Source organism: Rhineura floridana, chromosome 1, assembly GCF_030035675.1.
Source record: "Rhineura floridana isolate rRhiFlo1 chromosome 1, rRhiFlo1.hap2, whole genome shotgun sequence".
Taxonomy (NCBI): domain Eukaryota; kingdom Metazoa; phylum Chordata; class Lepidosauria; order Squamata; family Rhineuridae; genus Rhineura; species Rhineura floridana.
In genome coordinates, this window is record NC_084480.1 from 43477000 (window position 1) to 43496176 (window position 19177).

At 39.1% G+C, this 19177-nt stretch overlaps 1 protein-coding gene across 6 annotated transcripts in view; it reads left to right on the forward strand.

The window, feature by feature from the left end:
- The window catches only part of MAST4 (microtubule associated serine/threonine kinase family member 4), a 440571-nt gene extending 423854 nt beyond the window's left edge, over positions 1 to 16717 (forward strand). For all 6 annotated transcript variants that reach the window (XM_061619535.1, XM_061619526.1, XM_061619556.1 and 3 more), the window contains 4 exons: positions 2095 to 2217; positions 6704 to 6840; positions 9182 to 9363; positions 10601 to 16717. In XM_061619535.1, coding sequence (XP_061475519.1) covers positions 2095 to 2217; positions 6704 to 6840; positions 9182 to 9363; positions 10601 to 14427 — 4269 coding nt within the window. In that variant the 3' untranslated portion in view covers positions 14428 to 16717. The remainder of the gene's footprint in view (positions 1 to 2094; positions 2218 to 6703; positions 6841 to 9181; positions 9364 to 10600) is intronic.
- Positions 16718 to 19177: the final 2460 nt, after the last annotated feature.

The window sequence follows — 19177 nt, forward strand, 5'->3', positions numbered from 1 at the left end:
TATTGAAGATGGAAGATGGAACTAATAGGGATAATGGAATAATGGCTATTGAAATTATTGAACCTAACAGATTTTGATGAGGTGGATTAATCGAAATGTTTATTTGGACTATGGTTATGACAATAAGATTATTATAATTATTAACGAGATGGATTAATCGACATGTCTATTTGGAGAAAAATTGATAGATATATTTCTTAAAGAATTGAAACCTCTCTTTGACTTTTTGTGGAAAGAATAAAGTAATGTTTATGAGATTTGATGATTAATTAAGATAACTACTGGAGGAAAGTGATTTTATAATATGATTTAAGAGACAGGATTGTTATTTATTGTAGACCTATAACTGATTTGATCTGTGACAAATGGGAAGCCAATATTTTATTTTATTTTTGTTTAATTATTTTTGTTTTGTTTTGTTTTTTGTCTTTGAATGTTTTATGGTTTTGTTTTGTATGTTTTATGAAAATTTGAGTAAAAATTATTGTAAAAAAAAAAAAAGATTGATGTAACTTTAAAGTTGACAATGAGGACATTGAACTTGTCAAGGATTACCTATACCTCGGCACAGTCATTAACCAAAATGGAGACAATAGTCAAGAAATCAGAAGAAGGCTAGGACTGGGGAGGGCAGCTATGAGGGAACTAGAAAAGGTCCTCAAATGCAATCACTAAACACCAAAGTCAGGATCATTCAGACCATGGTATTCCGATCTCTATGTATGAAGGAGCAGGTTCGTAGCTTGGAGGTTCTCCTAGAACCGTATCACTGAACACCAAAGTCAGGATCATTCAGACCATGCTATTCCAATCTCTATGTATGAAGGAGCAGGTTCGTAGCTTGGAGATTCTCCTAGAACCATCTCTGTCACTTCAGGCTCAGGTAGCCTCAGTGGCACGGAGTGCCTTCTACCAACTTCGGTTGGTGGCCCAGCTACACCCCTATCTGGACAGGGATAACCTGGCTTCAGTTGTCCATGCTCTGGTAACCTCCAAGCTAGATCACTGCAATGCGCTCTACTTGGGGCTGCCTTTGAAGGCGGTTTGGAAGCTGCACCTTGTGCAAAATGCAGCAGCCAGATTGGTAACAGGGACCAGACCGTTTGAACGCATAAAACCGATTCTGGCTCGCTTCCATTGGCTGCCTGTATGTTTCTGAGCTCGATTCAAGGTGCTGGTTTTAACCTATAAAGCCTTACACGGCTTAGGACCACAACTGTGTACAACCATAGCAGTTGTTTCAAAACCAGAATACCTTGTATCCTAATACATTTGACTCCAAGTAAAAATGTACATCAGTTGTGCAAGATGTTCACTTTTTAAATGTTCTCTCTTTGATGTTACTGAAATTATTCACATTTCTTTTATCACCTTCAAAACGTAATCAGCTTAAATGCAGTTAAAGTTTAATGCGAATGAACTGCATACATGATGTGTCATATGAACCCAGACTTGTGAATTGTTTTTCTCCAAACAAGCCATGGGCAGTAGCCAAGACCTGTCTACTTGTACTATATTTAGGGGGAACAAGCAATGATCTTTGGTCCAGATGTTTGTTGCTCCTGACACAACCAGAAGGGAGAGAGAGAAAAGAAATGGGAAGTTTTGAGAGTGTACATTAGCTCACTGTTCTTTCTTGTTAAACGATAGTCAGACATTTACTGTAGTTTAATGTGACATGAATGAGGTCAATGCATGCCTTCTGGATTGTTATTTTGAAGTCATTAAAAGAATGACTCTCTCTGTGTATGAGGTGTGCACATGCTTATTGGCTGGATAATGTACAAAATGCAGCTGAAACACACGTGTTCTCCAAAGCATGTTGAGAATTGTGCATAATGGCCAGGAAATGTCCAAAATACAATTGAGATAAGCATATTTCTCAAGAGGATTATATTTATTGACCGGCAAACATGCACAGTTCTCTTTTTATGGACAAATTATATGTACATTTTCCATGAAACCTGGCAAATGTGCACAATGGCCAGTTATGCATATTAAGCGCTCAGCTTAAATTATTCTTAACAAAGATACAGATTTCAAGAAGACTTCTGGTTCAAAAATATCTCTCTTTTTCCCCACTTTGCTTTCTAGAACGTTGAAGAAGGAAGTCCAGCTTATCATGCTGGATTGAAGGCTGGTGACCTTATCACGCACATCAATGGAGAGCCAGTGCATGGCCTTGTTCACACTGAAGTCATAGAACTGTTATTAAAGGTACAGTATTTTTAAAGAAGTTTTGTAACAGAAACCTGTCTCTTATTCTTCATTCTTTACTTCTTGAGACTGAACCTTAGTAGGAGCAACTTGTCCTTATCCAGGCTTACAGTTGATATACCCAGGGCTCACAAATTTGACTGCAATGAGAAAAAAAGATATAGCCATGGGTCCACAAATTCACTGGAGACTTGATCTTCACCCAAATATTTGGAACATAAGTTGTATCATATAGCTCCACACTTCCTAATTGGCAGTTAAATTCATGAATATAAATTTAAATAATCTAACGATAAAGTAATTTATGAACATATTTCTCAGTTAGTTGATCCAAATTTTAAACAGAACATAAAGATATAAAATAATTCCACTGAATATTTGATCATATTGTAAATGAGTCTTTCACATTTATCTCTTCTAGTGAACTAGAGGAACTCTCAAAACCTATAAATGACTTAGTTAACAACAACCCTCCTTTCGTGGTGGTTCTGAACCACATATATTTGACTAGTCAAGTAGAAAATTGCTAGAAGCCTAGATTAATAAAACCACTTAAACATAATAAAACTGAGGCCTGAAGGCTCCCCTCACAGAGATGGGACATGCAGTGTAGGTGGAGACGCATTCCCAAGTCAATGAAGGGGAAAATAGCGCAAGTGTAATAATATAAAATGAAGCACTTCTTGCAATTATCCATCCTCTGAACTGTGTAATCCCATTTCATCCTCATTCAGTTTTTCTGATAACCCCTAACAAATGTCACTGCTATATTAAAGGGGGTGTTCAGCAGCTGGCCCTCTCAACTGCACTCTGGTCTTTTCCATGTTACTATCAACACATGCTGTATATAACTCTGTTTTTGTCATTTAGAAAGATTTCGGGATTTAAGGTATATTACAACAGAGTAGTCAAGATTTTTTTAAAAAAAGTAGTATGAGGACGTGTGCTCTCCAGGTTTGTCACCATGTACCGTTTTCATAGCTGTTATATTCAGTTATTTGTCATAATTTTCTTAGTTACTTATATAGTCAATAGATTAGTCAGATGATGGTTGTAAATACAACATCAATCCAACAGGTGGTGAAAGAGAATGGGCCTACATGAAGTCTTAATCTTCACTCCTTCTTCTCAAAATAAGTGAAGATGTCATACTGTGTTCCTACTGTGTAGTCAGTATTACTCAGTAAGCACATTAATATATTTCGATCTGCCAGTACTTGAATTCTAAGTTCACAGGCAGGATTCTCCTTATATATATATATTGTACATATGTATATCTGAAGTATGTGTCTCTACAGAGTAGAGAGAGAAAAAATTAGGTACTCAATACCTAAAAAACTTTCTTTTTTTAAAAAAAAACTGCCTAATAGAAAAGCAACAAATCCCAATCTTACTCTTTTTAACATATATTATATCACACACCTCCTCTATAGATTTGTGATCAGATTAGTTCCAGTGTAGTAAGAAACAAAAAGTACAATTTAAAATAATAAATGACATGTTTTATATTATTTCTTAAACTAATCGAACAAATTAAAACAAACTAAAATAGCAACAGCCAGTTTAAATAGAGCACTTAGATTTTACTATCTAAGTTAAAGAATACTTAGCAGTTCTTAAAAAACTGGAAGAACCTACATGTTTTTACCTGGTGCATAAATGACAGCAGTGATGTCTCAAGGTCTGCCATCTTGGAGAGGGCATTCCAAAGCTGAGGAGCCACCAAAGAAAAGGCTCTTTCTCTAGTTGTCGCTTGCCATCTTTGAGATAGCACCGAGAGAAAGGCCTGAGATGAGTGGATTTATTCAGGAGAAGGCAGCCCAACAAATATCTCTGTCTTAAGTCATTTAAAGTTTTAAGTTTAAAACCAGCACTTTGAATTGAGCCCAGAAATTCACTGGCAGCTAACAGAGTGGTTTCAACATTGGCAACATAGGATCTCTTGTGTAATCCAGTCACTGTTCCGGACTAGCTGCAGTTTCCAGACTGTCTTCAAAGGTAGCCCCATATAAAGCACATTTCAGTAATCCAGATCAAAGTGACCAAGGCATATATAACTTTAGCTAGGCTGTCTCTGTCCAACCTTAACTGATAGAAGGTCCTTTGTGCCACCAAGGCTACCTGAGCCTCAAGAAATAAAGGTGAAACTAATAGCAGTCCCAGACTGCACATCTTCACAGCGGAGATAGCTGATGTGGTACCTTCCGGATGTTGCTGGACTATTTCTCCTGTCATCTCTGACCATTGGCCATGATGGCTGGGACTGATGGGAGGAGGAGTCCAAAACATTTGGAAGACACCAGGCTGGCTATCCATGCTCCAGGGGAGTACAATTTCCTCCAAAACTGATTGAACAACAACACCTTGGACAGACAAACCACCAACCAACAGAACCTCTATCCCATCACAATTGAATTTCAGTTTATTGACTGACCCTGTGTGTTAGTGCTTCCAAATACCAGATCAGTAATACTTTTGCATCACCTGAACTTGCTGGAAAAAGAAAAATAGAGCAGGGTGTCATCAGCATGTTGATGACAACTCCAAATCATCTGATGAACTCATTCTGCAGCATTAAATAAATGTTGAAAAACATGGGAAACAAAATGGATCCTTGAGGGACCTCATTACCTAAATGTCATAAAGCGTATTGTGGTTAATGGTATCAAACACTCCTGAGAGATCCAGTAGAATCAACAGAGTTGCATTCCTCTTGCCAGTCTCCTTGTACAGATCATTCATTAGGGCAACCGTGGCAGTTTCATTTCCAAATTTGGGCTGTAATCCAGATTGAAATGGATCCAGATAATCAGTTTCATTTAGTAGAGCTTGAAGTTTGCCAGCAACCACTCGAAATGAAAGGGATATTTGCAGCCAGTCAGTTGTTGATAGCCTCTAGTTTCTTTAGAAGTGGTCTTATAACCACTTCCTTCAAGGTGGCTGGAGATATATCGTCTATTAACAAAGCATTTATGACCTCCTGGACTCAGCTTGAACAATCCCTCCCTGCTAGTTGAAAGAAGCCCTGAAGATAAAGCTCACAAATTGTGGGCCAGGCCCCTCCAAAGTCTACATCCTCAAGTTGCAACAATTGAAATTCATACCACAAAACAAGACTACACTGTTCAGTGGACTCTTATCTGGATTGACTCATTTAAGAAGTGGCATCAAAGTGGATGCGAACAATTTTGGCCTTTTAATTATTGAACATACTTCAGAGCTAAATTGCCCAGTACTGTCATTTCATAAATGTAATTGGGCAGTTCTTTTAGCACACTAAAAGCCACAGAGCTTAATGCATATGCACAGCAGTGTGTCTGTGTGGCATTGGAGCTGTAGCTCTGCACAAGCTGTATGTTTTCTGGCAGCAACCATTCAACAATGAGATTGAGATCATAAGGGCTTAGTTTTTTTGAGCTTGATACATCCATGAAGAGGACATGCATTGCTTTCCTTCCAAAACAAAATGCTAAAATATAAACAATTGAGAATGTTTGAAAAATACAAAGAGTTTCTAGGCACAGCCAAAGAGTTAGGCCATGCCCAGTGGAATTTGACTTTCTATTTTTACAGAGCAGGACCACACATCCCACCATCAGTCCTCAGTTTCAAAAGAGATTTGTCATGCAGCAAGTGGGACTGATACACGTTCAAAGCTCCCTTTGTTGTCTGGCATTAGTTGTGCAGTTGTTTGGATCTGGAAAAAAATGGAAATTGACTGCCTTCAAGTCGATTCCGACTTATGGCAACCCTATGAACAGAGTTTTCATGGTAAGTGGTATTCAGAGGAGGTTTACCATTGCCTCCCTCTGAGGCTGAGAGGCAGTGACTGGCCCAAGGTCACCCAGTGAGCTTCATGGCTATGTGGGGATTCGAACCCTGGTCTCCCAGGGCATAGTCCAACACCTTAACCACTACACCTCACTGGCTCTCTGTTTGGATCTATGCTGCCATTTTTCAGTTCCCCTAATGATCCCTTAGAGTTCTACAATTTGACTTTACTTGTCAAACATACAAAACATAAGTGGAAACTAACAGGAGGAAAAAAAACATTGCTCACACTAAAAATCTAGACCTGGAATTGCCTAGCTCAATGAAATGATAGGTTCAGTGCTGCATTAATTATCAGTAGTAGTCATAGAATTCTAATTTTGAAGCCAAACAAAATCTCATTCAACTTGTTGTCCTGTGACATTCCTGCATATATAAACCCCATTACATATTAGTGCATCATCCAGGTTATAGGTCAGTGCTGTTGAAGTGCAGAAGTGACTAAAATTTTCCCTCAAAAGGCCCTGCAGGCAAGGACTAGTATAATAAAACAGGTGGCTCAGCTAGGTGGGACTAATAAAGTCCAAAGATTTCTAGTGAAATTGATATAAGGGGAAATTTTCTTTGTAACCATAAAAGAGTAGCTGTCCCCTAAATTGTTCCATTTGGAATAAAACGGTACAGTAACAACTTCTTGAATATTTTTATTTGACAGAGTGGCAATAAAGTGTCAATTACTACAACCCCCTTTGAGAATACTTCAATAAAAACAGGACCTGCTAGAAGAAATAGCTATAGGGGCCGAATGGTTAGACGAAGTAAGAAAACAAAAAAGAAGGAGAGTTTGGAAAGGTAAGTTGTGGTTGATAAATAAGGAATATATTATTCATAATCTTTGTGAAATATATGCCTCTGCATCTTTAAATACAGGGGGGGGGTTGCCCTTCCAGGTACGCAAGCTTTCCATGCTGTCTTATAAGCATGAAATATCTTCTGAATTCAATTCTACTAGCTAATCTGCTTTTCTCATGGTCTAAAATCAATAGTTGATTTAGCATGCAGATACAGATTTCCTCTGCATCTGTGGCATTGCTTGTCTACTCTCAAATTGGGGTCCCAGGTCAGATGGAAGGCAGGTCACTCACTGTTAGGAGGGGGGTGTTGTATCTCAAAGACCAAGGCAAGTCCAATAGTCCAATCAAGTCTGGTGGCAATTCAAACCTGGTAGTTCAGTCCAGGTAGGTACTGCCAGATAGGGCAAGGCAAAAGACAACTGGTCAGGAATCTGGAGAGCACCGTGTCCATAGTTGCCTAAAACTGCTGTTGCATCAGCAGCATGCTAAAGGCTGGCTGACCAAATACCTCCTGTTAGCCCCACCCCCTCTGAAAAGCTGTCTGTTCATTTAAAGAGCCATTGCCTCATTCTGTAATCACTGACTCCTATGATATGGAGGCAGCGAGGGCAGAATTGGAGGGTTGTCCTCTGACCTGGAGGAGTCAGGCAAAGCCACATCCTGTGGCCTACATGGTCTCAGTGTGTGCCTCTGAGCTTAACAGAGGATTGTTGCCAGAATACATGACACCACCTCAGATGAATGATAGTTAGAATCTTAACAATGTATATGGTTCTATTTGTATTGTGAAATCACGTCAAGATGCTTCATAGGAAGCACTTCATAAATAAATATTAATAATTGCTTAACATTTGTTTGAATTATGGGCCTTATTTTTGTACATTTGGATTGCAAGTGAATGAGATGTGCCTGATTTGTGTCACCCCGCTGCTGAATGAATTGCACTGGCTACCTATTAGCTACTGGGCTAAGTTCAAGGTGCTGGTTTTGGTGTATACAGCCTGGGACCAGGATACCTGAAATACCGTCTTACCCCTTACATACCCAGTTGATCATTGTGCTCTGTAGGTGAGGGCCTCCTGCAGATACCATCTTATCAGGAGGTCTGTTCCACACAACATAGCAAGCAGACCTTTAGTGTAGTGGCACCTACCCTTTGGAATTCCCTCCCCGAATATTAGACAGGCACTATCTCTGTTACCTTTTCGGTCTACTGAAGACCTTCCTCTTGCAATAAGCCTTTTAAGTAGAGACTTTATCCCAGTCTGCATCTGTGTTGGAATTGCTTTTTAATATTTTTTAAAGCTTTTTTTTAAGTATGTTTTTAAAGATGTTTGTTTTAATATGTTTTTAAGGATGTTTTGTTGTAATATATTTTAAAACCTGTTTTTATGATGTTTTACAGTGTTTTTGGTGCTTTTGTTTGCTGCCCTGGGCTCCTGCTGGGAGGAAGAGCAGGATATAAATCTAATAAACAAACAAACAGTGAACAAATATTTCCTTTAATTTAAAATCAACCTAGTATAATATAATGACATGTATTTGTTTAGAAGACATTGTGAGGAAGTTTTTAGAAGTTAAGATTTGGGGTCTGGATTTATTTTTATTTTTTAAAAAAGGTTTTACCTACAACAGTGAAAGGCAAAAGCTTTTTACAGCCATTTTTAAAAAAAAAAAACAATTATATTTTGCATTGAAAGCCACATGGTGCACGTCAGAGCTCTGTCCCACATTTCTAGAATCATAAGGTCAGTGTTTATTGATTATTATGGATCTATGCTGTTTATTTATTTATTTGATTTATATCCCGCCCTTCCTCCCAGTAAAAGCCCAGGGCGGCAAACAAAAGCACTAAAAACTCTTTAAAACATCGTAAAAACAGACTTTAAAATATATTAAAACAAAAACATTCTTAAAAACATATTAAAACAAAACACCTTTAAAAACTTCTTTAAAAAAAGTTTTAAAAACCTTTTTTTTTTTTAAAGGTTTAAATAAATACCAAAAAGCATTTTCAGCATAGACACAGACTGGGATGAGGTCTCGGCTTAAAAGGCTTGTTGAAAGAGGAAGGTCTTCAGTAGGTGCCAAAAAGATAACAGTCTAATATTTAAGGGGTGGAAATTCTAAAGGGTAGGTGCCACTACTGAAGTTCACACAGCTGCATTTCTAAACTTTTGGCTGCAGTGTTACCTGAAACCTTGGTAGTGCTTGAATATTTTTTCACTCCTTGAGGGTAAAGGGAATGTTGTTAAAGCTGAGAAAATCCTGTGACATCCTGCTTTAGTCGTGCTGTTGGGAGCATGCATTTTACAGAAGCACTCTTGTCTTCACCTTAGGAGAAGATCTCTCTTCAAAAAGCTGGCTAAGCAGCCTTCACCCCTTCTTCATACTAGCCGGAGTTTCTCCTGCCTGAACCGATCGCTGTCATCAGGGGAGAGTTTACCTGGTTCTCCAACTCACAGTTTGTCTCCCCGCTCACCAACACCAAGCCTCCGCTCCACCCCGGATTTTCCCTCAGGTGATTAGTAGAAGATAAAGATATTCATGGAAGAGAAAGAGATTATTTGATGAAAACAAAGGGCCAGCTGTGATTGCACTCAGATTCTCACACACGTGACCAGGCTTCCACAGTCACTTCAGTAAACTGGGCAGATTTATTGCATCTTGAGCAAGATCTTAACTTTCTAAAATGAAAAACAAAACAACCAACTTTGAATATTTCTGTGTGTTCTTACATTAGCAAAAAGTGTACATTCTTGAGCCAGGAAAAATTGTTCCAGTGCAATATTCATTTCATCAGCTACTTTGTATTTCTTTTTTGCTTCACTGCACAGAGAATGTTTCAGAAGGCCCCTGGGATGAGCAGAGCTCAAAGTTCTCTCCCTCAGTAGTCCAAAACACAAGCTAATCACATTTAAAGCTTTTGAAAGAGCTGCTTATATTATTCAACTATATATACAGTGGCTTGTGCTCACTGTATATTCACTGTATATCAGCTCAGGAAGCTGGGATTGGATCATATAGCAGAGTTCTCTGCATAAAAAACAAAGTAGGTCAAGTTCATTTAATTTAAACTTTAAGGGAAAACACAGGCAAGGAAGATTCAGAAGCTAAAGAAATTTGATCTTTGAAAGCCAGTAATTTTCAAGCCATTTAGGTTTGATTTTTTTCCCCTTTGTCTGTATAGAAACAAGACTTTCTGAGCATGTAACATCAATTCTGGCACAAATACACTGGCTACAATTAGTTACAATTAGGACCCCAATACCTGAAAGGCCGCCTCTCTCCATATGAACCAACCCAGACCCTGTGTTTGGCGTCTTCGCTTCTTTGTGTGACCCCTCCAAGGGAGGTACAGAGGGTGGCAACACGAGAGCAGGCCTTCTCAGTCCCCCCCCCCCCCGCTTAGGGAATGCTCTCCTCAGGGAGGCATGCCTGGCACCACCATTATTTATTTTTAGGCACCAGGCAAAAACATTACTCTTCTCCCTGGCATTTGGCTCCTAATTTTGGGGGGTTCTTGATGTTGTAGCCTCTTTTAGGGGATGGGTTGTTCCACCACTGTTACTATTTGTGTGTTTTTTCCTTTTTTATTTTGTTTAAGTTTTTATACTGGTTTTAACTTTTTTATTGATTGTAAGTCACTTTGGGTTCACTTTTGTGAAGAAAAGCAATTAACAAATTTAATAAATAAAATAAAATATATATCATAGGCTTAAACTGAAGATTCTAGTGAAGTTTTGTTTCTCTTCCAGGTACAAATTCTTCTCAGAGTAGCTCTCCGAGTTCAAGTGCGCCCAATTCCCCAGCTGGCTCTGGACATATTAGGCCCTGCACACTTCATGGTTTGGGTCCCAAACTTGGTGGGCAAAGGTACAGGTCAGGAAGACGCAAATCAGCTGGTAGCATTCCTCTCTCTCCTTTGGCACGGACTCCTTCTCCAACACCTCAGCCAACATCTCCTCAGCGGTCTCCATCACCTTTATTGGGGCATTCAATTGGAAGCACAAAAATAGCTCAGGCTTTCCCAACTAAAATGCACTCTCCTCCCACTATTGTCAGGCACATTGTTAGGCCTAAAAGTGCAGAGCCTCCAAGGTCTCCTTTGCTCAAAAGGGTTCAGTCGGAAGAGAAACTTGCCCCTTCTTACGGCACTGACAAGAAACACTTATGCTCACGCAAGCATAGCCTAGAGGTAACTCAGGAAGAAGTTAATAGAGAGGTATCTCAACGGGATATTACCCTTCAGAGTCTGGAGGAGAATGTTTTGGATGCCCCATCACTCACACGAGTGAGACCTGCTGAACAAGGCTGCTTGAAACGCCCCATTTCCAGGAAGCTGGGCAGGCAAGAATCTACTGATGAGCTGGATAGAGAAAAATTAAAGGTTAAGATAGTTGTGAAAAAGCAAGATCTGGCAGAAAAACAATATTTGCAGAAAGCAAGCAGTGTACATGAACTTTGTGGTGAATTAGATAATCCTGTTACCTCATGCTTGGAAGAGAGAGATGACAAGAAAGCATTTCAGAAAGCTTTGGAAAGATCAAACCACCTTGAAGCTAAAATTGCAGCTCTGGAGACCCAATCAGTAGGTGGCATGCTAAAAGACACCCTTCAAAAGAATGCAAGCATGAAATCAAATGACTGCACTGCTTCGGATGCATACACATCATGCCATGGGTCTCCACTTAATGAACTCAGTCATTTGTCTTATGACTTCAAAAGAATTCCCCCTCCGTGTACATTGCAAAATGTTCTGCCTCACTCATCTGACAAAAAGCCAAATGGAAAAGGGGAAAATATAGACAAAACTGCGCCAACAAAAGAATTTATCAAATTTGAAAGATTAGATAGCAAGCTTGCAAATACTGATTATTTCCGCAAGAAAATGTCCTTTGAAGAAAAAGATGACAACCCCTGTCCAGTGCTAAAGTCCAAACTGACATCAAATGTACATGAATGCCATCAGTTAAGTACTGTCAGACCTATAAGCATGCTGCAAGATTCCAATTCAGTGGCTGATAGCCGATTATTTATCAGCAGTGTTCATGCTACTCAGATTAACTCTGTTCCTTTTGTTCCTCTCAAGGCCTTGAATGGCCGAACAGAAACTGGTATGGAGAAATCAGCCCTGATTTCCGCAGAGTCACCTGTCCGAAAGAGTCCTTCAGAGTACAAGTTAGAAGGGAGGTCTGTGTCTTGCTTGAAGCCAATTGAAGGCACATTAGATATTGCTTTAATTTCAGGGCCACAGGCCTCAAAGACAGAAATGTTTCCATGTGGAGTCTCAGGGGGCCAAAATGCCAAAAATGATGACCAATCTCTCATGTGCCAAGGAGGCATCAGTGTAAAGTTTGAGCTATCTTGTCAGAAAGAGCAGCCACCAACCTTTCAGCAATCCAGTCCTTCCAAAACTGATTTCCTGGAGTTACAATATTCAAAGCCAAATAAAAGTACTCAAAGCTCACCAGCAATGCCTGTGACCGTTGAACAGCAATCAGAGAAAATACTCTCCAATATCAGTGCTAAATATGACCCCTCTGTAAGGGTGATTAACCAAAAGAATGAGGTCATCCAACTTTCTGCAAATGAGGCTAAATCTAGCAGTTTCCAAAAGCAGAGTTCTGCCTTGACAACTTGCAAATCTACCCAAGCACAGGGAAACCCTGAGAAAGCGAAACGAAAAGAGAAGAAAACTCACAAAGAAATGCCTGACAACAATGCAAGAGCTCAGCAGAGTGATAGCATCCTTCCAGAGAAACCTAAGGTAGTGGAGGATTCTCTACCAAAGAGATGTCTTACAGAAGTGCCCCCAAATCAGGACACTAAACACATTCAGAGATGTTCCTTTGATTCAGCTGCTCAGCTACAAATGCGTGGAACAGCAAAAGTACAAATAACAAGCTCAAAGATGAAGTCCAAAGACATGCTCAAGCAATCGGTAAAAGAGGATGATAACATCACTAGAGAATCTTCAGGAAATGAGTTGGACATGCAGAAAGCAAGTGGATATTCTAAGCCTGAAGCATCACTTCTCCAGAAGTCTCTACAAACATCATCAGATGCTAATTCTGCTAAAATGGAAAAAAATCTGGCTGGTGTAACTATGCAGATGGATAGCTCTCAAGACCTGGGAGCAAAAGAACAAAAGCAGCCCAAAACCTCAGAGCTTCCAACTGGTAATAAAGAGTCCAACTTTGCTTCTAAGCAACAAGGTAGCAATTCCGATATTCCTAATATGAAAGAATCATTAAACAGGCCTTGTATATCAAATGCTCCTGTTTGTTACAGCAACCAAGATAGTCTCAGACCAGCAGCATATATGGAAAATAGCACTGTGAAATCTAGACAGGTTCTTGATACTTGTTCATCAAAATTAAAACAGTCTGAAAAAGTGACACAAAAACAAATAGCTACAAATGTAAAAGAAAAAGAATCTGGTTCTCATACTTTGGATGGTTCTTGGAAGGAGGGGAAAAACATAAATAAGACCACAGTAGATTCTTTTTCGCACCCTTCAAGCTCTCAAAGAAAGCTAAATAATGAGTATATCCAGGTAGAAAGGCATCTGCTCATAGAATGTGGGTCAGAGCCCTCAGTCCAAATCAGTAGCATCTTACCTGAAAAACAGCTTAAGCCCTCCAATAAAAAACAGGCAGCAGCAGTAGCCCCAGATAGCACTAAGCATTTTCAAAGGCAAGAAATGGCAAGCTTACATGATCCTGTTGATCAAAAGCTGTTCCACATTCGTAACAAGCAAAGCATGCCTCCAAAGACATCAGCTGGAAAAGAGTATCCCCTGTTGAGTAAACAGGTGGACAAGGGGTCCAGCAATCAGACCAGCTCCACAGAAATACAACCTGAAGGGAAAAAATGCACCGATGCACTTTATTTTCAAACTGACCATGGGAAATTGGATCCTAGCCTTTCCCTTCTTAACTGTGATGCCAAGGGAAAAGCTGTGGAAAAGGCAGTCACAGGTGGCAGGAACTTTCATGACACTAAAGGAAAAGGGCACATGAGTCAGAAACAACTATCGGAGGGGAACAAGCAGCAGGCTGCAAAATATTCCTCCTCAGCTGCTTTGCAAGGTTTCTGTCGCACAGCTACAAAGCTTGTTGACTCCCCATCCAGCTTCCCTGAGTCTAGGCAGGAAAGCCCTGTTTTGCCTCTAGCAAAGGCTAAGCTGGGATCACCAGAACCACTTGCAGTGGGCTGCAAAGAGGTAAAAAAGCAAACCAGCTCTTCTGCAGTAGATGGCAGGACAGAAATGACTAAAAGTGTTTCGCTGTTCGGCTTGCACTGTACTCCATCCCTTGTGGAAGAGCACATTCTTGCCTCAGACTTAGGGGGGAAGCACAGAAGCCAAGAGAGGTCTCACTCTGCCATGGATGTAAAGGGAAAAGAGCCCAGTCTGCCTCCATCTTCTGCCGCAAGAAAACTGACTGTAAGTAAAGATTTGCCAAAGTCAGGGACTCCAGCTGACTCTCTCAATGCACTTTTATCTGACAAAGACTCTGCCCGGCAGAGACGAGGAAAAGACACCTCCCGAAGTAGTCCTCACAAAAAGCCCTCCCAATAGCAAGACTTGCAAAATAAGACTATTTAATTGAAAGTCTAGTGTCTTGTCTTACCTTCAGCACTGTGTAGTATTTTCATGCTGAAAAAATGTTCAATGCCACTTAAGCAGGGTGTGTAAAGAAAAGACTTCTTTTTTCCCCTCGAAATGCCTTCCCAAATGTAACCGGTTAAACTGTTACCATGTTGTATTTGTACAAAAATACTTTTACAATTTGAGAGACAGGTTGTGGGGGTGGGGTGTGTGTGACAAACTATTTGTAAATACTCACTAGCGTGTATCTTTTTGAATGTAGTGTATCTACTTTGCTGCTGATTGCGTTGTTTACTATATCTTTTTAATGATAGTTGCTTTGCCACTGGTTTGCCATAATTTAAGAAGAAGCAGAATTACTAAAACTTGGGCCTAGGCAGAACTCACAAATAATATTGGCCTGAAGGGAGGCCGGTGGTGCTCCATTCTTTACTTTTTCAAAATTCAATACAGAACTATAACTATAAGAAATTATAGATCTAGTGGCTTTCATTGAGTTTAGATGTGTATTTTAAGAGGTAGAGAGGTTGGTAGTATTGTTGTGAGCTAACTTTGGTAGTTTAAATAGATGACCAAACTGCAGCTGTGTCTGCCTCTTGTTTGCCGATGCCTGTGACTGGGAAAGGGAAGGGTCTCTGTCATTTTTCTTACACCATCCCAGTCACAGTATAGTTGTCTGGTGAATATGAAATCATTCTTATCCTAGACTTAGACTTAAACATCTTTGTGAGCTTAGTTTCTGCTGCCTTGATTCAGGTCACATTTATGTTCAGGCCTTTCTGGTATGAAGACCGTAAAGATGCACATGGCATAAAGTGTTAAACAATTTTTATTTACACTGATGAGTCATCTTTATTATCATGATAGATTTGAGCATTTAGCAATTCAGCTCTTTTCTGTTTTATGACAAAAGTGGTGAAGCAGCGGGAGGCATTTTTCAGCATTGTATCTAGATGATATATCCAACACCTGATAACATTTTAATACCTAGTTGGGGCCTTATGTTGTAGATTAATCTTGCTGTTTTTAGCAAGTCATCCTAGGTTTTAACATTCTCCTTGACGTATATTAAGTAGCTCTATACATTTCATATTGTGATCTTTATTTGTATGCAAAATAAGTAAATGTATTTTTTTTAATGAAAAGAAGCATATTTGTAAAAAACAGGCTGTTGGAGCTATTTGGTGCTAGAATGTTGGTGTCCTTTTCACTTTTGCTAAGCCTTATTTGAATTTTGTGTATTGTGGAATATGTCACATTTGTCTGATTAAATTTGGAGGAACAGTATTTGGTTTCATTGGAAAATTGTTCAGAAATACTCCAGAAAGGTTATCAAAGATAAGTACGCTAAAATGACTGGGATCCTGAAAATAACTCTGTTTTTTCTTCCACATTTCCTTGCAAAAGCTCATTTAATGCTGACCCTCCTCCAGAGCATCCCCCCCATTTCCCTAACTATGTTCACCCAAGCATAACACAATTATGAGTTAGCTGCTTATAGGATATTTACAGGGGTGTTACATGCATTTCCCTGAAAAAAAGAAGTAAACCAGTTGGGATTTTGTTTATTTTTGAAGTCTTTGCTAAGAAAATAAAATTGCCAGCAAGTCCTTGTAATTTTCCATACAGTGCTGGTATATTCCTTTCCTTTCCATGTGCTCATGAATTATTAAAACAACTGAATTTTTTTTTGAAGAGTGGTCCTAGCATTTACAGCCTATATCTGTGCTTTGGAGGTTGAAATAATTAAACACTAATGCACTCCAAAATCATGACATTTCTTTCTGGGAGACATTTCATACTTTACAGTTGCTTGCAGTTTAAAAAACCTCCCACTTGGTTCCCCTTAAAGCACACCTAGCTATCTTGTTTACAAATATATCTTTTTATGTATATTTTGTATAGTGCTTTATCACTTCTGCCAAATATTTTTCCCCATTTTAGAAGTGTAGTAGCGCCTAAGCTTGCATTCATGTACTCCCTGTTTGTTGATGTTTACCTTACAATGAACTGTTAGAGATCCTCTTAATGTGTACTCTTTAGTCAGTCTATGTGTTGGCTGTATATTAAATTGTCCCTTTGTAGTACTTCCTACTGTAGATTATCAAATTATTAAAAAAAAAAGTTAGGATCTGTGCAATAAAGTGTTTGCAGTCTTATTTTCTTTAAGAAACCCACATGGGTGTTCTAACCTTTGGATATTGAATAAAAATATTTATACTTATGCAGTTGAAGAACATTGAAATAAAACTGAGCATGAAAGGGAATTGAGTCTGTTTCTTGAACTGGCTTCCTTGAATTCTCACTAAATATAAAATTATAAATACAAAAGGTATAAAGGAAGGTGGACCCAAAGTGGCATAACTTTTTACTTTTGTTCCACTTATGAAACATAAGCCCTTCACATGCAAATTGCATAAAGGGACATCATACATAGAAAGAAGCTGCTGGACCCCCCTCCCAGCTGACATGCCGCCACTCCCCAATGTTCACACCTGTAGCAAGGACACATAGACCTTTCATACATTCTGGAGTCTAGAATGTGGAAAACCTGTGAACATAACGGGTAGATATAGACTGACTTTTTCCTATAGATGTCCATGCCTAACCCATGGGCACTGGAATGGGGCCAGGGACCCACATGGCCTCAGAGTGGGGCTAGCATTGCAACTCCACAGCTCCTTTCTTTATGTAAAAAGGGCTCATATACATGACCAAATAAACGTGAAAAGGGACCACAAGAAATCTTTTATGTTTAAATGCTGGGTGACGATGGTTGTGCTTTGGCTATATAAAAAATATCACTATTGAAAATTGTTTGTTTTAACATTGCTGAGTTGCTTTGTACTATGTACTCGGAGTGACATACAGTTGCAGCTCAAAATCAGCTAGAATGCATATTATCAAGACACATGTTTTGCTCTATCCTCTTGGAATCATTTTTTCTTAAGATTTTCCTCTGGCTACATCTTGTAAAGGAGCAAGTATAAATGTGCTTCTTTGCAAATGTACAAAGTGGCTGGATGTGGAATAAAACTAAGTTATTGTTTAGTGTTAATGTGCATGAGCCTGAAGTTTGCACACTCTCCTCTTTTCTGGCATGGCAGCAAGGAGGAGATTGGAAGCTTTCACTTTCATTTTTAACTAAAAGCAGTTATGTGTGAATGTGGAACTATGGTTAATCTTAACTATGATTTAGGGAAACAAGCCAGGATCAGAAACCACAGTCTGAAGTTGGGTTGTTTCCCTTAACCATAGTTACAAATATCTGCAATTTGTCTCCTTCACAAACAATGACATACTGCAGTTAGCTGAAAATGGAAATGATCCCTTCCAATCTCCAAACAGCTGCACTAGAGGAGGAGAGGGAAGGGAAGGGAGAAGCCATTGCTAAACTGTGGTCCAGTGTTGCAGCTGAATGCAGGCAATGTGTTCACCTTTTGTAAAGGAGCATACATAGCATGTGATGTAACCCCATAAAAAAATTAAGCCATCAGTATATGATTTTATCTATATCCTAGTATGTTAAAATATGAAAATGCTAGACATTATTAAGAGAGAAGGGGCAATTTGTATAAATCTTACATGTAAATGTAAACAATATGTAAATCAAGAGTTTATTTTTATTTGAAGTTCTCCAGCTGGGCACTACAACAAGAACTTCATCAGGAAACTATCTAGTTAATATCTTCACTGCCACTGCTAAAGTGGCAACAAAAGGGGGGAAAGGATGGAAGAAGGGACGGAGGTGGAAGAGGGCCACCACCAGTGTAAAACTAGATGCAACCGCCCCTGCTTTATGTGTAAGTGGGTAGGTACATGAATTAAATACATATGTCAGCCACATCACATCCAGGTTAGCCCATAGTGTGTGTGTGTGTAATAATTGTCCTCTTTAACCCTTATGAATGCATGTAAAGCAGGTGGTATGGAAAATGACAATTGTCTTCCTATTTATTTCTAGTGGCGTTTTTTTTCTCAAAATGACACTGAATGCCCAGCTGAGAGCATTTCTTCCTTTACCAGTCTAACATACTTTCAAGCTATGCCTTGTCCCTGAATCAGAGCTTGGAAAATTACTTTTTAAAATAATAAATTACAGTTACAGTTGCATGGCCCCAAAAGTAGTAATTACCGTTGCAATTGCTCTGAAAGTAACTGATTACTTTTACTCAAAAGTAATCACTGCAATTACATTTTAGTTACTTTAAAAAAAACTACAAGGTGCTGGCCTTGGCTGCTGCACATCTAAGTAACCTAAAACATTAAAAATAAGCGCACACACTTTTTTTTACAGATAATTACAGATTTTTTTTATCTGTAAGATTAACAGAATGGCATAACAGAATCTCACATCCCCCACCCTCGGCAATGATGATACCCCAACATACATAAAATTCACTTGAAAACAAATTTTCCACTTTAAATGCTGCTTTTACAATACATTTCTGTTATGTCTCAAAAGAGCAGGATGCTCAAAGAGCACGTCAGACAAGGAATGTCTTTTTACAGATCATGTTGCCACCAGTACTGAACAGGCATTCTACTGCGGCGCTTGAAGGCATGCCTGTGTTGTGCTGCAAAAAACAACGCAGCACCCCTTTCAACTAAAACACATGTTCACCATCCCTTATCATCAAAGAAAAATGCAAACTTTAGTACTTTACTAGTTGCCTTTGTAATTTTTTTGGTCAACAGTATAACTTAGAGATAACTTAAT